This window comes from Equus caballus, chromosome 18 (genome assembly GCF_041296265.1).
Source record: "Equus caballus isolate H_3958 breed thoroughbred chromosome 18, TB-T2T, whole genome shotgun sequence".
NCBI classification, from domain to species: domain Eukaryota; kingdom Metazoa; phylum Chordata; class Mammalia; order Perissodactyla; family Equidae; genus Equus; species Equus caballus.
Window position 1 is genome coordinate 73,141,524 of NC_091701.1, and position 14,438 is coordinate 73,155,961.

Here is a 14,438-nt window from a genome sequence, read left to right on the forward strand (position 1 = left end):
GAACATATTCCACAACCTTCATCATCAATACTTCTCATCAACTCTGCCACCTTAACACCACTGTCCTTAGATAATTCATCACATTCTACATTAGTTAATTATTTCATTTTTTTCACTGTTACTTATAAACCTGAGAAGATAAGGGAGGTAGAACTACTCTAAAAGGTCTAGCAAAAAAGCTGCCTGATATATACTCTTCTTTCATAGTTAATAAAAAGTCACCACCTCAGTGTAGGTTTTGAAAACATATTAATTTAGACTGAAGTACTATTGGCATTTGAACTTGAATACGACGCTACGGTTCAAAAGGAAGACTAAAGATCAGTCCAAGATTGGAAAGAGAATAAAAGCAAAATTCAGAATCTCTGAATCAATTTAGAAATGACTCATGCATTTCAAAATTACTCCTTTATTGTTATAAAGTAAGACTACTTATAAAGGAAGGATCATAAAACCTTTAGCAGGAATATTAGGGTTTCACTCTCTCAGTCAAATAAGAAGCAGCACCTTTACTTTGTCAGGTATACATAGGGGAGATCAAGAATTAAGACGTCAGATAACCCTAAACTTAACAATGAATAAATTACAGGAAAGAGGAGACCAATTCCAGTTAAATTACTACATTTATTTGACCAGTCATAAAATTAATGGAACACATTTGTATTAGCTATTTCTAATTTAGCTGTTAGCTGGCGTCTCCAACCCAGTTATTTCAGAATAAATGAGGTCAGAATAAATTGTAGAGAGCTATCCAAGGGGAGTGAAGGGCGTCTGCACCATTAGAATACAGGTTCTTTTAGGCTTTCCCCTTGGCATCAGAGAGACACGGCCGCCCTTCCCACATCTAGTCTTTTCTAGAGCCATCCCTTAGGCCATAGGGTAAAGAACACTGTGGTTAAGGTGATGGGTTGGTTTTGAGTCCTACTTTTGCCACTTATTAGCAATTTGATCCTCAGCAAGTACATAATGGTTCTCTCATCCAGAAAACAAAGACAATAAGAGTGTCGATCTTAAGGAGAAATTGTAAGGACTAATTGAAATAATGCACACAGAGTGCTAAATTCTAAATTCATGGGTCTGGCCCATGGTGAGCCTTTACCACATATTAGTCGTATTATTGTCCTTGTGATTATCATTAGCTTAGGTGGGTAATAGGCAGTCTGTGAGTTTTGAAGTCGTAATCAGGTTGTGCTTCCTTAAACTTAGATGTATGATTCCTTAAAAGCCAAGACGAATTGTGATCAGCTGGCATGTCTGGTATCTTTCTACGCTTCAAAATCCTTTACAATATTGATCTCACAACTCTCCTGGGGATAGGGACATTCGTTTGGTTTTGCCCACTGAGTGGACAAGAAAAAATTATTTGATGACTTTGATCATCAAATGATTTTATGACCTTTACTCAACCGATCAACCCAAATCAAAAAATCAATTTCTTATTAATTTTCTCTACGTTGTTCAAGTATTTATTATGCACCCCTAAGTTACAGGCATTCAGGTGTAACTCACAACAACGAGGCCTGGTCCTTGCTCTTTGCAACCTACAGACATTTTCAGGGGTTTCTTTTGAATCAAGTCCAAACACTCTGACATGGCTTATGACGTCCCTTCTGGACCTGGCTGTTGCTTAACCTATACATATTCTAGAATCCCAGTGAACTTCTGTCCATTCCTCCTGGACAAGCCAGGCTCTGTCCTGCCCCCAGCTTTTGCACATGCAGATCCCTCCACCTGAAACTCTCTTTCTCCCCTGCTCCTCATGGCCTTTCTCAAACTAGTGCATCTCAGAGGGTCGCTGAAATATCTTTGGGCTTTCAGGAGTTCTCTGTGAGAATTTTTAAGTTGTCTTTTCCTTTGATGACAATCTAAAGCAATTGGCATAAAAGCATATTTTGACTCATCTGAACAACTGCCTCATCATTACGTCCCTCTGCCAATTGCCGCACCCATGTCTGTATTTAGGATCGCACTGGTGCTGTGTACTACTTTAACTGGCAGGGACCAATGAGAAAAGAATAAAGGTGGGCTTACACACGAATGATATCTGAACCTAGGGAGAGCCAATGAAAACGCAGTACACTGAGCCTTCTGATGCAAATGATTTGGCAGGAGTTGGAATAAAGGCCTTTGTGCTGTGTGATGAGTTTACTGTCCCACCACGTTGTTTAAGCCACTGCAAAACCTGCACTCCCACATGTGAACTGAACTCTAAAGAGTCAGCACCTTAGCCACCAGGACCATAACGCCACGTAAATGGGGATTTAATGTTGGCAAAACACAGACTATCACATCACCCATTACATAGAAAGGCAGCAAGTCTTGTGCTCAGGAGCTGAGGCTCCAGATCCAGATGGCCAAGGATAGAGTCCCATTTCCACTCCCCATTAGCTCTGTGACCTTGGGCAGGTAACTGGACCTCTCTGTGCCTCATTTACTTCACTTGTAAGATGGTGATAATCATGACACTTACCCTGTGGTGCTGTGACAGTTAAATGCAACCCCTCAGAGTGTGCCTAGCATGGGAAAGCCCTCACGAATGTTTGCTGCTATTGCTAACCTATGCAGTTAACATGAATGTTGTTTGCAAGCATTTTGGGGTTTTTTTGGATTTATTGATATATTAGGGTCAAAAGCCTAAGGAGTTTCTATGTAGTCTTATGTTTACACATATTCAAGTAACATTATAATAAAAATAATTTAAGTCTAAACTGGGGATCTGCAAGACTCTCCATACCGTGACCTAACTACTCGCTACCCACCCTGCAGTCTCCACTAACCATTGCTTTTCCCAGACGCCCTCCCTACCCTGCTATGTCCCAGATACGTCCTCCTGTGTCCCAGTGGCACCCAGCGACTGTTCTGGCATCACACTTAGCATGCATGAGTGTAACTGCTTGTTTAATTCTTGCCCCCAGTGGATTACACATTCCTTGAGGGCAGGGACCTCTGTAACCCCAGAACCTGACACAGTGGGTGACACTTAACAGGCCTTCAACATTTAGTGAATGAATGAATGTTAGAACCAGTTGGCTGCATAACTACAATACCCTAATTCTGCTGCAGTTGAGGCAGAAGAAGAAGTGAGAGCATAATCGGTAAGGTAGAAGACAGATTAAAATCCTAGAGACAGGGCCCCAACCTGAAAAGGTTAAAGAAGAAACCCCAAAGGGCTTGACACCACATAAAGTGGCGTGAGCACTGAGCCAAGTTGCAGAAAGTTCTCTGACTTAAAGTTGAGAGAAGCAAAAAGAGTAACAAAGAACATTCATCAAGGCCTGAGAGTAAGATTCAAATAAACTCATAATAAAGTAGTGACCATAAAACTTGTCATACAGAGATCTTTTAAAATACATTAGGCCACATTGTTTATGAATGAATATGGGTTATTTTCATAAATGCTATTCATTCACTTATTTATAGAAGGAAAGGCCTGCTTTTCTCCTCTTTCACAAGCTACCCTACACAGATCTACAAGGAGCCAGGGGAACAGTGATGTTCTGGGGGTCCTTCAGCAAAGTTAATCTCCTCCGCCTCATTTTGGTATTTTCTCCTTAGGTGATGTCCCTCCCATACTCTAGCCAGATGTGCATGCGCGCGCACACACACACGGTTGCTGTCTAATGAACCACTGTTGTTACACTCTTATCCCCAGATATGTCGTGACAAAAGAGAGCAGCTGTGGCTCTGAGGCTGGGACAATGCTTCCCCCCTCGGCATCTGCAGGACACAGCACAGTCAGTGGAAGGAAAGGCTCCTTGAACAACAACGCCATTTCTAAGGCACTTTTGCCACATGCTATGTGTTTGCATAAACTGAAGGCAAAATAACTACAAGGGAATAAACTTTGTGCTGTTTGAGTTAAATTTGTCTTTTGGAAACTTTAAGTTAAGTATTGGGGCCAGTTTATCTATATCCTTCAAACTGATTAAAATCTGAAAGAAAATCAGAAATTCATGGTTATTTGGCTAAAACTCCCCAAGTAACCCAGAGTTGAAAGAAAAATACCCCTGAAAATATTAACACATCACAGGTGAAGCCGGTCTGTGCCTTGATATTTTACTTCTACTAAATGAACACTAAGCATATATGCTCTCCGGCTTTGGGCAGCCAGGGTGTGGTTGGGAACTCCAGAGTCCAGTACAAGCCTCCTGAATCCTAGCACAGTGCTCTTTCCACAAAAGCTGAGCTGCTGCTTTTATCTTGCAAAGTCCCGGTCAAAAAAGGTCCTTTGGCTTGAACCTATTCCTTTCCCTTCTGAAAGGAGACCCCCTCACTGCTCTTACTCTGTCAGCATGCTCCTCCTCTGTTGCCCTCAGCCTTGTCCTAAGCCTGAGCCCTCACCTCTTCTCCCCTGGACATTTGCAAGAGGCTGCCAAGCGTTTGTAGTCTGGACCACCTCCAATATGTCTGGACTGCTATCAGAGCGATCTTTCTTACACACCAGTGGGGTCATTAGACACAACCTACTCTACACTCACTTAGAATTCTTTAACAGCTGCCGAATGCCTCCAAATGGAATCCAACTCCTTAGCAGGACATGCAAGGTCCTTCAAGATGTGGCTCTTCTGGCCTTCCCACCTCATTGCTTCCCCCTCCCCGACACACATCAGATAATCCAGCCTTGGGAAGCTGCTTTGAACACGTTCACACATCTGTGCCTTTGTAAATAGTCTTCCCTCTGCCTGAATGTCCTTCCTTTCTTCCCCCTCTATATTTTTACCTCCTACAACTCTGTCCACCTGACAAACTCCTTGCTGAACTGTCAGCTAATCTGTGGAACCCAGAGAGTCAGTGTTTCCCTAATGGTTTCCACAGGCTGCTCCAAACCCCGTCATAACAAACCTCACACTGCTGCAGTCATCTGCTGTTGCTCTTGTCTCCACCACTAGACTGAGGGCCCAGAAGGTCACTGGAACCCACCACGCCTTCCCTGGATCATTTAAATTTTGGCTTTTCTCAAGCAAGATTCTCAATTCGATTCTGGGCAAACACAACAGAATTGCTAATATTACACTGCCCTCATATTGTTCTTCTCTTGAAACTTTGGTTATTGTTACCCACAGTCTCTGTGATCAAGGCTAAACCCTTTATTCAGGCATTTAAGGTCCTCTTTAACTTGGTTCTACTACATAGTATTAAGTAATAAAATAACAGTTAACATTTATTGATAGCTTACTATGTGCTAGGCACTGTTCAAAGAGCTGTGAACATGGATTACCTTCTTTAACAATCTTAACAGATATATTTATATAACTCACACTCATATAGATCTTAACATAGACCTGAGAGCTTTACATGCAATTAAGTCCTTTAATCCTCATAACAAACCTATGGATAAGTACTCATATTACTCCCATTTTTCAAATGAGGAAAGCAAAGCAGAGAGAGATTGAGCAACAGGCTCAAGGTCACCTAGCTCACGGGCAAGGTAGCTTGGATTGGAGCCCAGGTAATGCCCACAAAAGCGTGGGCTCCCAACCCATGACATGATACTGCCTCTGGGCAAGGCCGGCACCGTCACACACCCTCTGCTCTGTCAGGCCAAACTCTTCCCGGAATGATACTCTTCATCTTTTGCTCCTGCTTTCCTCCCTGCTTGGGACGTCTGTCACTCTCTGCTCTACTCAAGTAATTCTCATCCTTCAAAGTCTGCCTAAAACTCACCTGCTCCTTGAAGGCTTTTCTGAAAACTCTGGCTATCTTCGAGCTCTCTCCTTCCTGTCTACACTCTATGGCATATACGGTCACACAAAACATTTTGCCACTTAATACCTGTTGCATTTAGAACTTTATTATGTACTATCTTGCTTGGTTCTTTGTCTTAAGAGGGACTTGGACCTCGAACAAAATGATGAGCTCCTTGAAGGTACCAACCAGGTAACTTACTTGTGAAATTTCCCACGGCAGCCAGCACCATGACAGACTCATACAGATGTTTATGAATTCTTGTTGAATTGAAGTGTAAAATGAAGTCAGGTCTCCCTTCCCTACGCAGCAGATTTACTCAATTGTACCCTATAATTATAATCACTAAAACTGAGCAAGCATTCTGAATAAATTCTGAATTTGACCAATTATGTTTTACTTTTCCTGCTTAACTAACCCTGAACATCAGAAAGGACAGAAGGATATTAGAAAGCAGAATTAGGAATAAAGTTCAAATCTCCTTAATTAAAACCACTGAAATAGGTCTCTTTCCGTTACAGCTGAAAAATAAAATTGGTTCTTCCCTGCAACTGTCATTAAAAGTCAATTTAGTTCAAACAATTTGTGTTTAGCATACTGGTACGGATCCACATTAGCTTGGATAAAAGGGAACTATCCACTGCATGGCAGAATCCCTGTGGCAGGATTCCCACGTGCGGCAACTATTCTGCCATGTTTTCGCAGTAACCTACTTGGCTGTGTCAGCTCCGCTGGTTATTAAGGTGTTAATCAAAAGCTCGTGACCGTATCTTGCAGCCACGTGGAGAGGAGTGTTGCCATCCTTATCCACACAGTCAATTTCACCTCCTGAAAGAGATGTTTGAATACAGAATAACATAAGGATTCAAGTTGATTCAGATACTGCATTCTACACTAGTCACTCACACAGACCAAACGTTGATTTCTTTTCTACTCTGTGTGCATCTCTGTTCTGAAGTACAACAATGCTTTTCAAGGGGACAAGTCACCGTCTGAAGTAGGAGTATCATTAAATCTGCACAGAGGGAAGTCTATTAGAAAGGCTTTTGGAAAATTTCTCCATATTGTCTTACTTAAGGATCTAAAATCTTACAACAGCAGAGATTTCTGCTCTGAAGGAACGATGTAATCAAATTCCATAAAACGTACTTCTGAAGACACACAATTTCAATTTCACCTGCTGAATTAAAGACCTGTGTAAATCTTATACTAAAGCATAAGAACCAAAGGGAATACAGAGTTCAGGAAAATATTTTATGTAGTTTGCTTTTCCAGTTTAAAATATGATGAATGAGTAAAAGCATAAACTATGGACCAAAAATGTCCATATTTGCAAAAACCATCACATTAACCATCTACAGTCCTTTTAATAATATGGTATTTTCATCTTATTTGGTTTTATTTTCCCTTCCTTATCCCCAACTTCTTATTTTACAACATTTCTTTTTTTCTCTCCTCTTTTCATATAGACATATATGCAAATATAATTGGTCAATTTATCCATTTATTTGAGGAGCCATTTAAAAATAAATTAGATGTCATGACATTTCATTGCTAAGAACAAAGACATTCTCCCATATAACCATAATTCCATCCTCATATCCAAGAAATTTAACAGTGATACAAAATTTTATGTAATAAATAGTGCATACTCCAATTTCTCCAATTGTCCCAAAAATGGGCTTTATAGCTATTTTTTTTTAAATTTCAGGATCCAATCAAAGATTCTAATAGCATTTGGTTATCATGTCTCTTTAGTTTCCTTTAACTTAAAACAACCCTCTTGCCTTTTATTTATGTATGTATTTATTTATTTTTAGTCTCTCATGCCATTGATATTTTTGGAGGCCAAGCCAAGTGTCACGTAGAATGTCCTACATTCTGGAACTGACTGCTTATTTCCTATTAGATTCAGGCTAAACATGTTGGCAAGAATCCCCCAGAATCGACGTGCACACCCACTGCATCTTCTCGGCACACACAGAAGGTCAAGTTATTGCATTACTGGGTGATCCAAAGTTTAATTATTTGCAATGAGTACAGAGTTTCAGTTTGGGAAGATGAAAAAGTTCTGAAAATGGATAGTGGTGTTGGTTGCACAACAACGTGAATGTACTTAGTGCCACTGAACCGTACGCTTAAAAATAGTTAAAATGGCAAGTTTTATGTTATGTATATTTTACCACAATAAAAAAGAGGTTTGATTACTTGGTTAAGGTGATGCCTGCCAGCATTCTCTATTGCAAAAATGTCTTTTCCCCTTTGTAATTAACAAGCAATTTGTGGGGTGATCTTTTGAGACTGCGAATATCCTATTTCTCAACAAATTTTCTGTAATTATTTTAGGATACACAGGGAGTACTTTGTTCAAAAGTTACTTGGATTCCTTGTTTTGTGACCTTATGTTATCAATTTAATACACACACTGTAGCTACGTTCATTTCATTCTGTTTGTTTTCAAAATCTTTACTGGGTTTTGATTTAATTTTATTAATGTGAAAAACACTTAAATGTTTCCAAAGTCAAATTATATTTTTTAAAAGCCTCACTCTCATTTCCATCCCTTCCACTTCATCCTCAACCATATCCTACAGTAATCATTTTCATTAGTTCTGGTTTATGCTTCCTGCATTTCTCTGCAAAAATAAGCAAATAGACTCTTTCATACCTTGCTTTTGTTTTTTTCACTTGACAATATTTCCTGGAATTCACTCCTAGAGATCACTTCTTGGAGACCTTCCCCATTTTTGTACAGCTTTATGGCTTTCCCTTGCATGGATGTACTAGTTAGTACACTAGCCTCTTATGGACGAGTATTTAGGTTGCAAATATTAGTTAGCTATTATTGGGAACCCTGCAGTAAATAATCTCATAAGTATGTTGTTTTGTACGTGTTGGGTGTTTTTTCAGGTTAAATTCCCAGAAAGGGGATTTCTAGGTCAAAGGTAAATGAATATGTGGTTTTGCTGGATTTTGCCAAATTTCCTTCTGCAGGTGCTGTGCAATTTGCACTTACAGCAGCGACGTCTGAGAGTGCCTTTTCCCCTCAGCCTTGCCAAGCTTTTGAGTATCTGCCAACCGATGAGTAAGAATTGGTATCTCAGTGTAGTTTTCACTTGCATTTCTCTTGATAAGGAAGTGGAGCATCTTTTCATATATTGAAGGACCATTTGTTTATCTTTTGCTATGAACAACTTGTTCCTGACTTTTGCCCATTTTTCTAAATGTGTGTGCGTGTGTGGTCTTCTATTCCTTGATTTTCAAGGGTTCTTAAAATATTTGGGAGATTACCCATTTATCAGTAATACATGTTAAAAATATTTTTCCCCTAGATTTTCATTTGACTTTGGAATTTTTTTTGGAAATGTATCAGTCTTTTCTTTTATTGTATTTAGATTTTGAGTTGTAATTAGAAAGGCTTTCCCCACCCCCTGGCAATAAAGAAATTGACATGTGAAAATATTTGCAACATGTATTACTGATAAGTGGATAATCTCCCAAATATTTTAAGAACCCTTGAAAATCAACCAATTAGGAAGAATCAAGGAGAGGGAAGAATAGGAAGTGACCGCTAATGGATATGAGGTTTCTTTTTGGGGTGATAAAATGTTCAGGAATTAGTTAATGGCTATGGTTGTAAAACCTTGTGAAAATACTGAAAGCCACTGACTTATATACTTCTAAATGGTGACTTTTATGGTATGTGAATTATATCCAAATTAAAAAGGAAGGGCCTGAAAAAAGCTACAGGAAAAGGTGAGGAAGTGAAGGAAAAGGAAGTACACCAAGAAGAAGAAAGTACGCAGTGCGTACTTGTACTCATGTAAGCTAATACGCACGTCTACCTTAATCAAGGAAAGCGCCCAGGCTATGGGGGCACAGAATGTGAGCTCTTTTGAGGTTTTATTTCCCGGCTTTCCTGTTCAGAATCACACCTCGGCGGTATTATGGAAAGCAGTAAGTTACCGAATTGTCAGATCACATGCTCAGCTATCAGGTATTTTAGAGCAGGTCTCATTAGAAAATTTTGTTTCACAAAATATTCTACATATTTCCCTCAAATCCTGAGCTTTATTCTCACTATCAATTATATTGAACTAAAGGAAGCTGATATTTTAAAACTAAAATATACCATTATCAGATATATGAATATTATAATGTTTAGTTTGAGAATATAAAGGTTATATGAATGGCTTAGATTAATCTGGGAAGATACTATATATTTGTTTCAAATAACTTATTTCTGATTGAGAAAGTAATTTTCTCTTTGTAGAAAATTTAGAAGATGCAGTGAAATACAAAGAAGAAAAGATAAGTCATCTATAAATTCACTGATGATCCAAGATGGTCAGTATTAATATTCTGGAATATTTCCTTCCAGTTGGGAGTGTGTGTATGTACAAATTTCTAATAGTTGAGATCATAGGGTAGAAAGGTTTTGTATCCTGCTTTCCCCATTAACATTATATCACAAACACTTCCCAAGTCGTTAATTTGTTTCATTAATGTAACTGTAAATCGCTAGATGACATCAATATTTAGAGAATTTACTTAGCAAGTCTCCAATTACTAGGCATTTAGGCTATTCCCAAATTTTGCCATTAAGAAAAACACAGGACTGGCGGTATTTGTTAATAATGTTTACTCACATTTCAGATAATTTCCTTCAGCAACATTTTTAGAAGTAGAACTACTGGGTCAAAAGTATGAATGTTTTGAAGGCCCTTGGTAGACACTGGTAAATCGCTTTTGAGAAAGGCTGTGCCCATTTGCGCTGCCATTAGCAGCATATTTGAGCACTACACCAAAAAGGAAGCTATCGAGAATCTTCTCAGATCTGGGGAAAGAACATTAACTTCCAAGCTAAGACACCATCTCTTACAACAGGACCATTATAAAATCTTCACAATAATATCCGCATGGCCCTTCATTCTAATGAATCCTACCGTTGATCGTTATGACCATCAACTCTCTAAGATTTATTTTCAGCAAATAATATTTCTCTTAGCCGGGTATATTGGTAAAACACAGTTAGTGAGTAAGAATCTTTGCTACAAAGTGAAATAGTTACCAAATATGTAGGGGCTTTGTAGCAGGGCAAATGCTTTAAAAACTACGATTAGCACATATGTTTACACAGGATTTAAGATGCTTCACTCTACAGCCAAGACTTCTGCATGTAGAGTTTAACTTGAAAAATCAATCTGCCAATAAATTTGCATATTTGGGATTTGAAACTTAAGAGCTGTTTACAAAAAAGTAAATCCTTTTTTTACTTTGATTGTGACAGAGAAATATAAATGGCAACTTGAATACAAACACTGATCTTTCCTCAAATCTTTGTTTCTGCGGTACAGTAGTTATTTTTAAACCAGTTGTTCAAATAAATAGACTATGATCATTTCTGTAAAAGTAAAAGTAATAATTACATATCTTTATATACACATTCTTAACTACATAGAAAAATCTGGACGTTTCGCCAAATTTTCAGCAGAAATTCTTGAGATGGACTGCGGAAACACATTGATGGGGATCATGGAGGATGTCTTTAATGATTTAACTTTATTCTACAGTGAGCATGTTCTAATTTTATAATCAAGAAAAATAATAAAATAAAATTAGTTATTGCAATCTTCTAGTGAATCAAAAGATAGTTCACTATGATCTGAATCTGAAGTATCCAATTTAGATCATTTTTATGATTTGATGGTAGCCTTGGGGACAGGCAGCCACCTGGTCTCCATGGATACCTCAGAGCAATCTGGGGTACACGTATCTGTCTAAGAACTGCCCACAGTGGTTGGCCTGGAATGTCCACGCATGGAGCTGATCTGGGAAGGCAGAGGCCCCGGACTTCAGAGCAGCCTTTGCCCTGGACAAACACTACATTTCTCCACATCCTTCCCAGCCAAGAGCCACCAAACCTCTCTTAACAAATGTTAGGGCTTCCATGTTTACCAGCCTCAAATATGCCAAAAATTGGGTAGGGAAAGAGAACAGTGAAAAATATTGGAAAGAGTGGAAAAGGGGCTGAGCTGATAAAGTTTCTTCATGTTGTTCTTACTATCATTTCAAAAGTCAACTTAAAATTATAAAAATACAGATAATTACCTCCCATATATGCTTCCACATTTGCCACTTAAAATATATTTCAGGAAAACATCATAACTTATTAGAAAAAGAAAAGAGAGACTGTGTGTTTGTTGTTATTCAGAAATATATTTTATATTGAAGAACTTCTGGATGAATGAATTTCTATTTTATAGTCACTCCCCAAACCTTTCCACTTTCACTTGAAAATCTCTGATTGCTTGGAATGCAAATTCAATATCTTTTCTGTTCATGGGTCACAAGTTAAATGCTAGTAATCGATCATTGATAATTAGTGAGGAAAATAAACATTTGTGAATTTAGAAGTATGCAGAGTGTGTCAGAAGGGATAATTTATGCAGCATTATCTAGGCATTCATCTGAAATTAGATTTTCATTGCACAAACAAGAATGGTCATCTTATAAAGTCGCCTTGGAAGAATTGTGAACCACAGGGTCAAAAATCTCACAATGAATCATCCTAACCTATCACTTGCTCTTCCTTTTCAAGCTCTGTTTATTTTTAAAGCTTCTATGAAAAAAACATCAGTTTTGAACTTTTGTAACCTGCTAGACAGCGTCTGAGGCAGCTGCCTACAGCAAATGGCCGGCTCAAATGCCTCCCGAAGTCGTACTGTATCTTCACTCAGTTCTTTCCCACCCTGACTGTGACAACACAGCTTCAGATGACAAACAATGGGATCGAACAGCACAGGTAGTCTTTGCTTACTAACTAAAAAAGAAAAGAGGTTTTTTTTTCTCGTTTTTCTTTTAACGATTGTCTTACCAAAACTGAATGATTCTGGACAAAAAAAATTATTATGAAGAACTAATAACCCTGACTGGAGAGCAGTCAGAGAAGAACAGAAATGCCATATAAGGCCCAAACACCAGAACGACTTAAGAAAACAAATAAATGAACACAAAGAATGTTCCTCAGTAGCACGTCCAGTTACTTTAGGGAGCCAACCGATGTCCCCTGTAGGACCGGCATTCCGGGTCCTGCTGGGCAGTGACTCACTCTGGAGGATGGACACCGGTCCTGGGGGTGTGAGCCTCTGGATTTTACCCAGAAGGAAGTCAACAAACAGGACGAAAGAAAATGCTTCCTATTCTTCTCCCTAAGGGCGTTTTAAAAAATGTCAAATGGAAGAACTCGCAGTTCTCACATGTGTTATGAACTCAAAGAATTGTCAGCTGGGAGAAGAGAATGCCAGATCACCCTTTATAGGGAGAACTCTATTCCAAATATAAGTGACTCTTAGAGTAAATAGGATTCAAGTTAAAACAACTTTTTTAACATGTTGTCGTTCGTCCAGAGAACACATTTATAAGTGTAGTGGTTAAGAGTTCAGTCTCTAATGTTAGACTGCCTGAGTTCCAGTCTCTGTGCCTCAACATACCCGCTGTAGATCCCCAAAAAAGGGACAACCTCTCTGCCTCAGTGTCCCCATCTCTGAAATGGAGATAGTAATAGCACCTCTTTCTCACGGTGGTTGAAAGGATTTACGTGGAGTGCTTGGCCAAGTGTCTGGCACAGCGTCAACACCCCATCGATGTTAGCCTTATCATTATACATAATGTGCTACATATTACAGCCACTATATCCTCATCATCCCAGGCTCCTGTATCCCACTCAACCCACCAGCAAAATGCCAGGCCAGCCAAGAATGAGACAGGCTCTGATACAAGCTCCTTAATCACAGAGGACAAGAAATGGGGTCTCTCTCAGGCCTTGTCCCAACTCAAAAGTCTAGTAAGCATGTTTGGAGAGGGCCTAAAAGTCTTCAAGTCCACAGGGATGGCTTTTGGAGAGGTCAAAGCAGCCAGCAGCACCCCCAGAACTGCTGCAAGCATACTAGCATGACACAGTGGAGATGGGTCACGGCCTTGATTCCAAGGAGAAGGCTAGCATGGTCTGGCCCATGGGGGTGGATCTATAGGAAGGCAGTGCTTACAAGGAGAAAAACTGCTCTTTCTCTGATCTGCTCACTGGTGCTTGAAATTGCTTTAACAAGGAACAAAGCTTTTTATGCCATAGAGCTAAGGCCCGTTGATTAAATTCACATTAAATTTTAAAAAATGGGTATCAAATATCTCCCCAGTTTGGTTTGTTTTTAAGCCAGCAGACACTATTTCTGAAAAACAATTGAGAAATACAGTGGGATGAGGAAAGTGTGCAAAGGAGAGACACTAAGGTCACTCCCTACCTCTTTTTGTTTACTTCAAGCAAAACAAAATAATTAAAGTGGCCTTTTCAACAACGTGAATGTCAAAGGCATGCCGCCTATTTCCAATTAGAATTAGTGGGTACTATGCAGTTAATTTTCACTTCACCTTCCTTTGCTCACTGCACACTCGTTAGGATTTCCTTTCCCCTATAGCTTCACTGAAATTCTTACAAACTTGCTTTGCTTTGCTGCAGGTACTTTGCTCCCTAAACATAATTCCCCTGGCTGGTCTCCCATCCAAACGTCAAAAGACTTTTTGGTTTTATGACTTGAGTGCCTAAGACACAGCTTAGTACCACTAACAATTCAAGTGTATGTTGTTCAAAACTCTTACAGATGAGAAAAGGATAGGTCCAAGAAAATTGATGAATGCCAGAATTTTGAGAAGTAGAAATGTGGGTCAACTAAAGATAGTTTAGAAACTGCTGAGTT

At 39.2% G+C, this 14,438-nt stretch overlaps 1 protein-coding gene across 18 annotated transcripts in view; it reads right to left on the minus strand.

Annotated features, from left to right (window-relative positions):
- Positions 1 to 14,438, minus strand: part of ANKRD44 (ankyrin repeat domain 44) — a 348,870-nt gene that overhangs the window by 112,364 nt on the left and 222,068 nt on the right. For all 18 annotated transcript variants that reach the window (XM_070241458.1, XM_070241459.1, XM_023622277.2 and 15 more), the window contains one exon: positions 6,399 to 6,513. In XM_070241458.1, the coding sequence (XP_070097559.1) occupies positions 6,399 to 6,513 (115 nt within the window). The remainder of the gene's footprint in view (positions 1 to 6,398; positions 6,514 to 14,438) is intronic.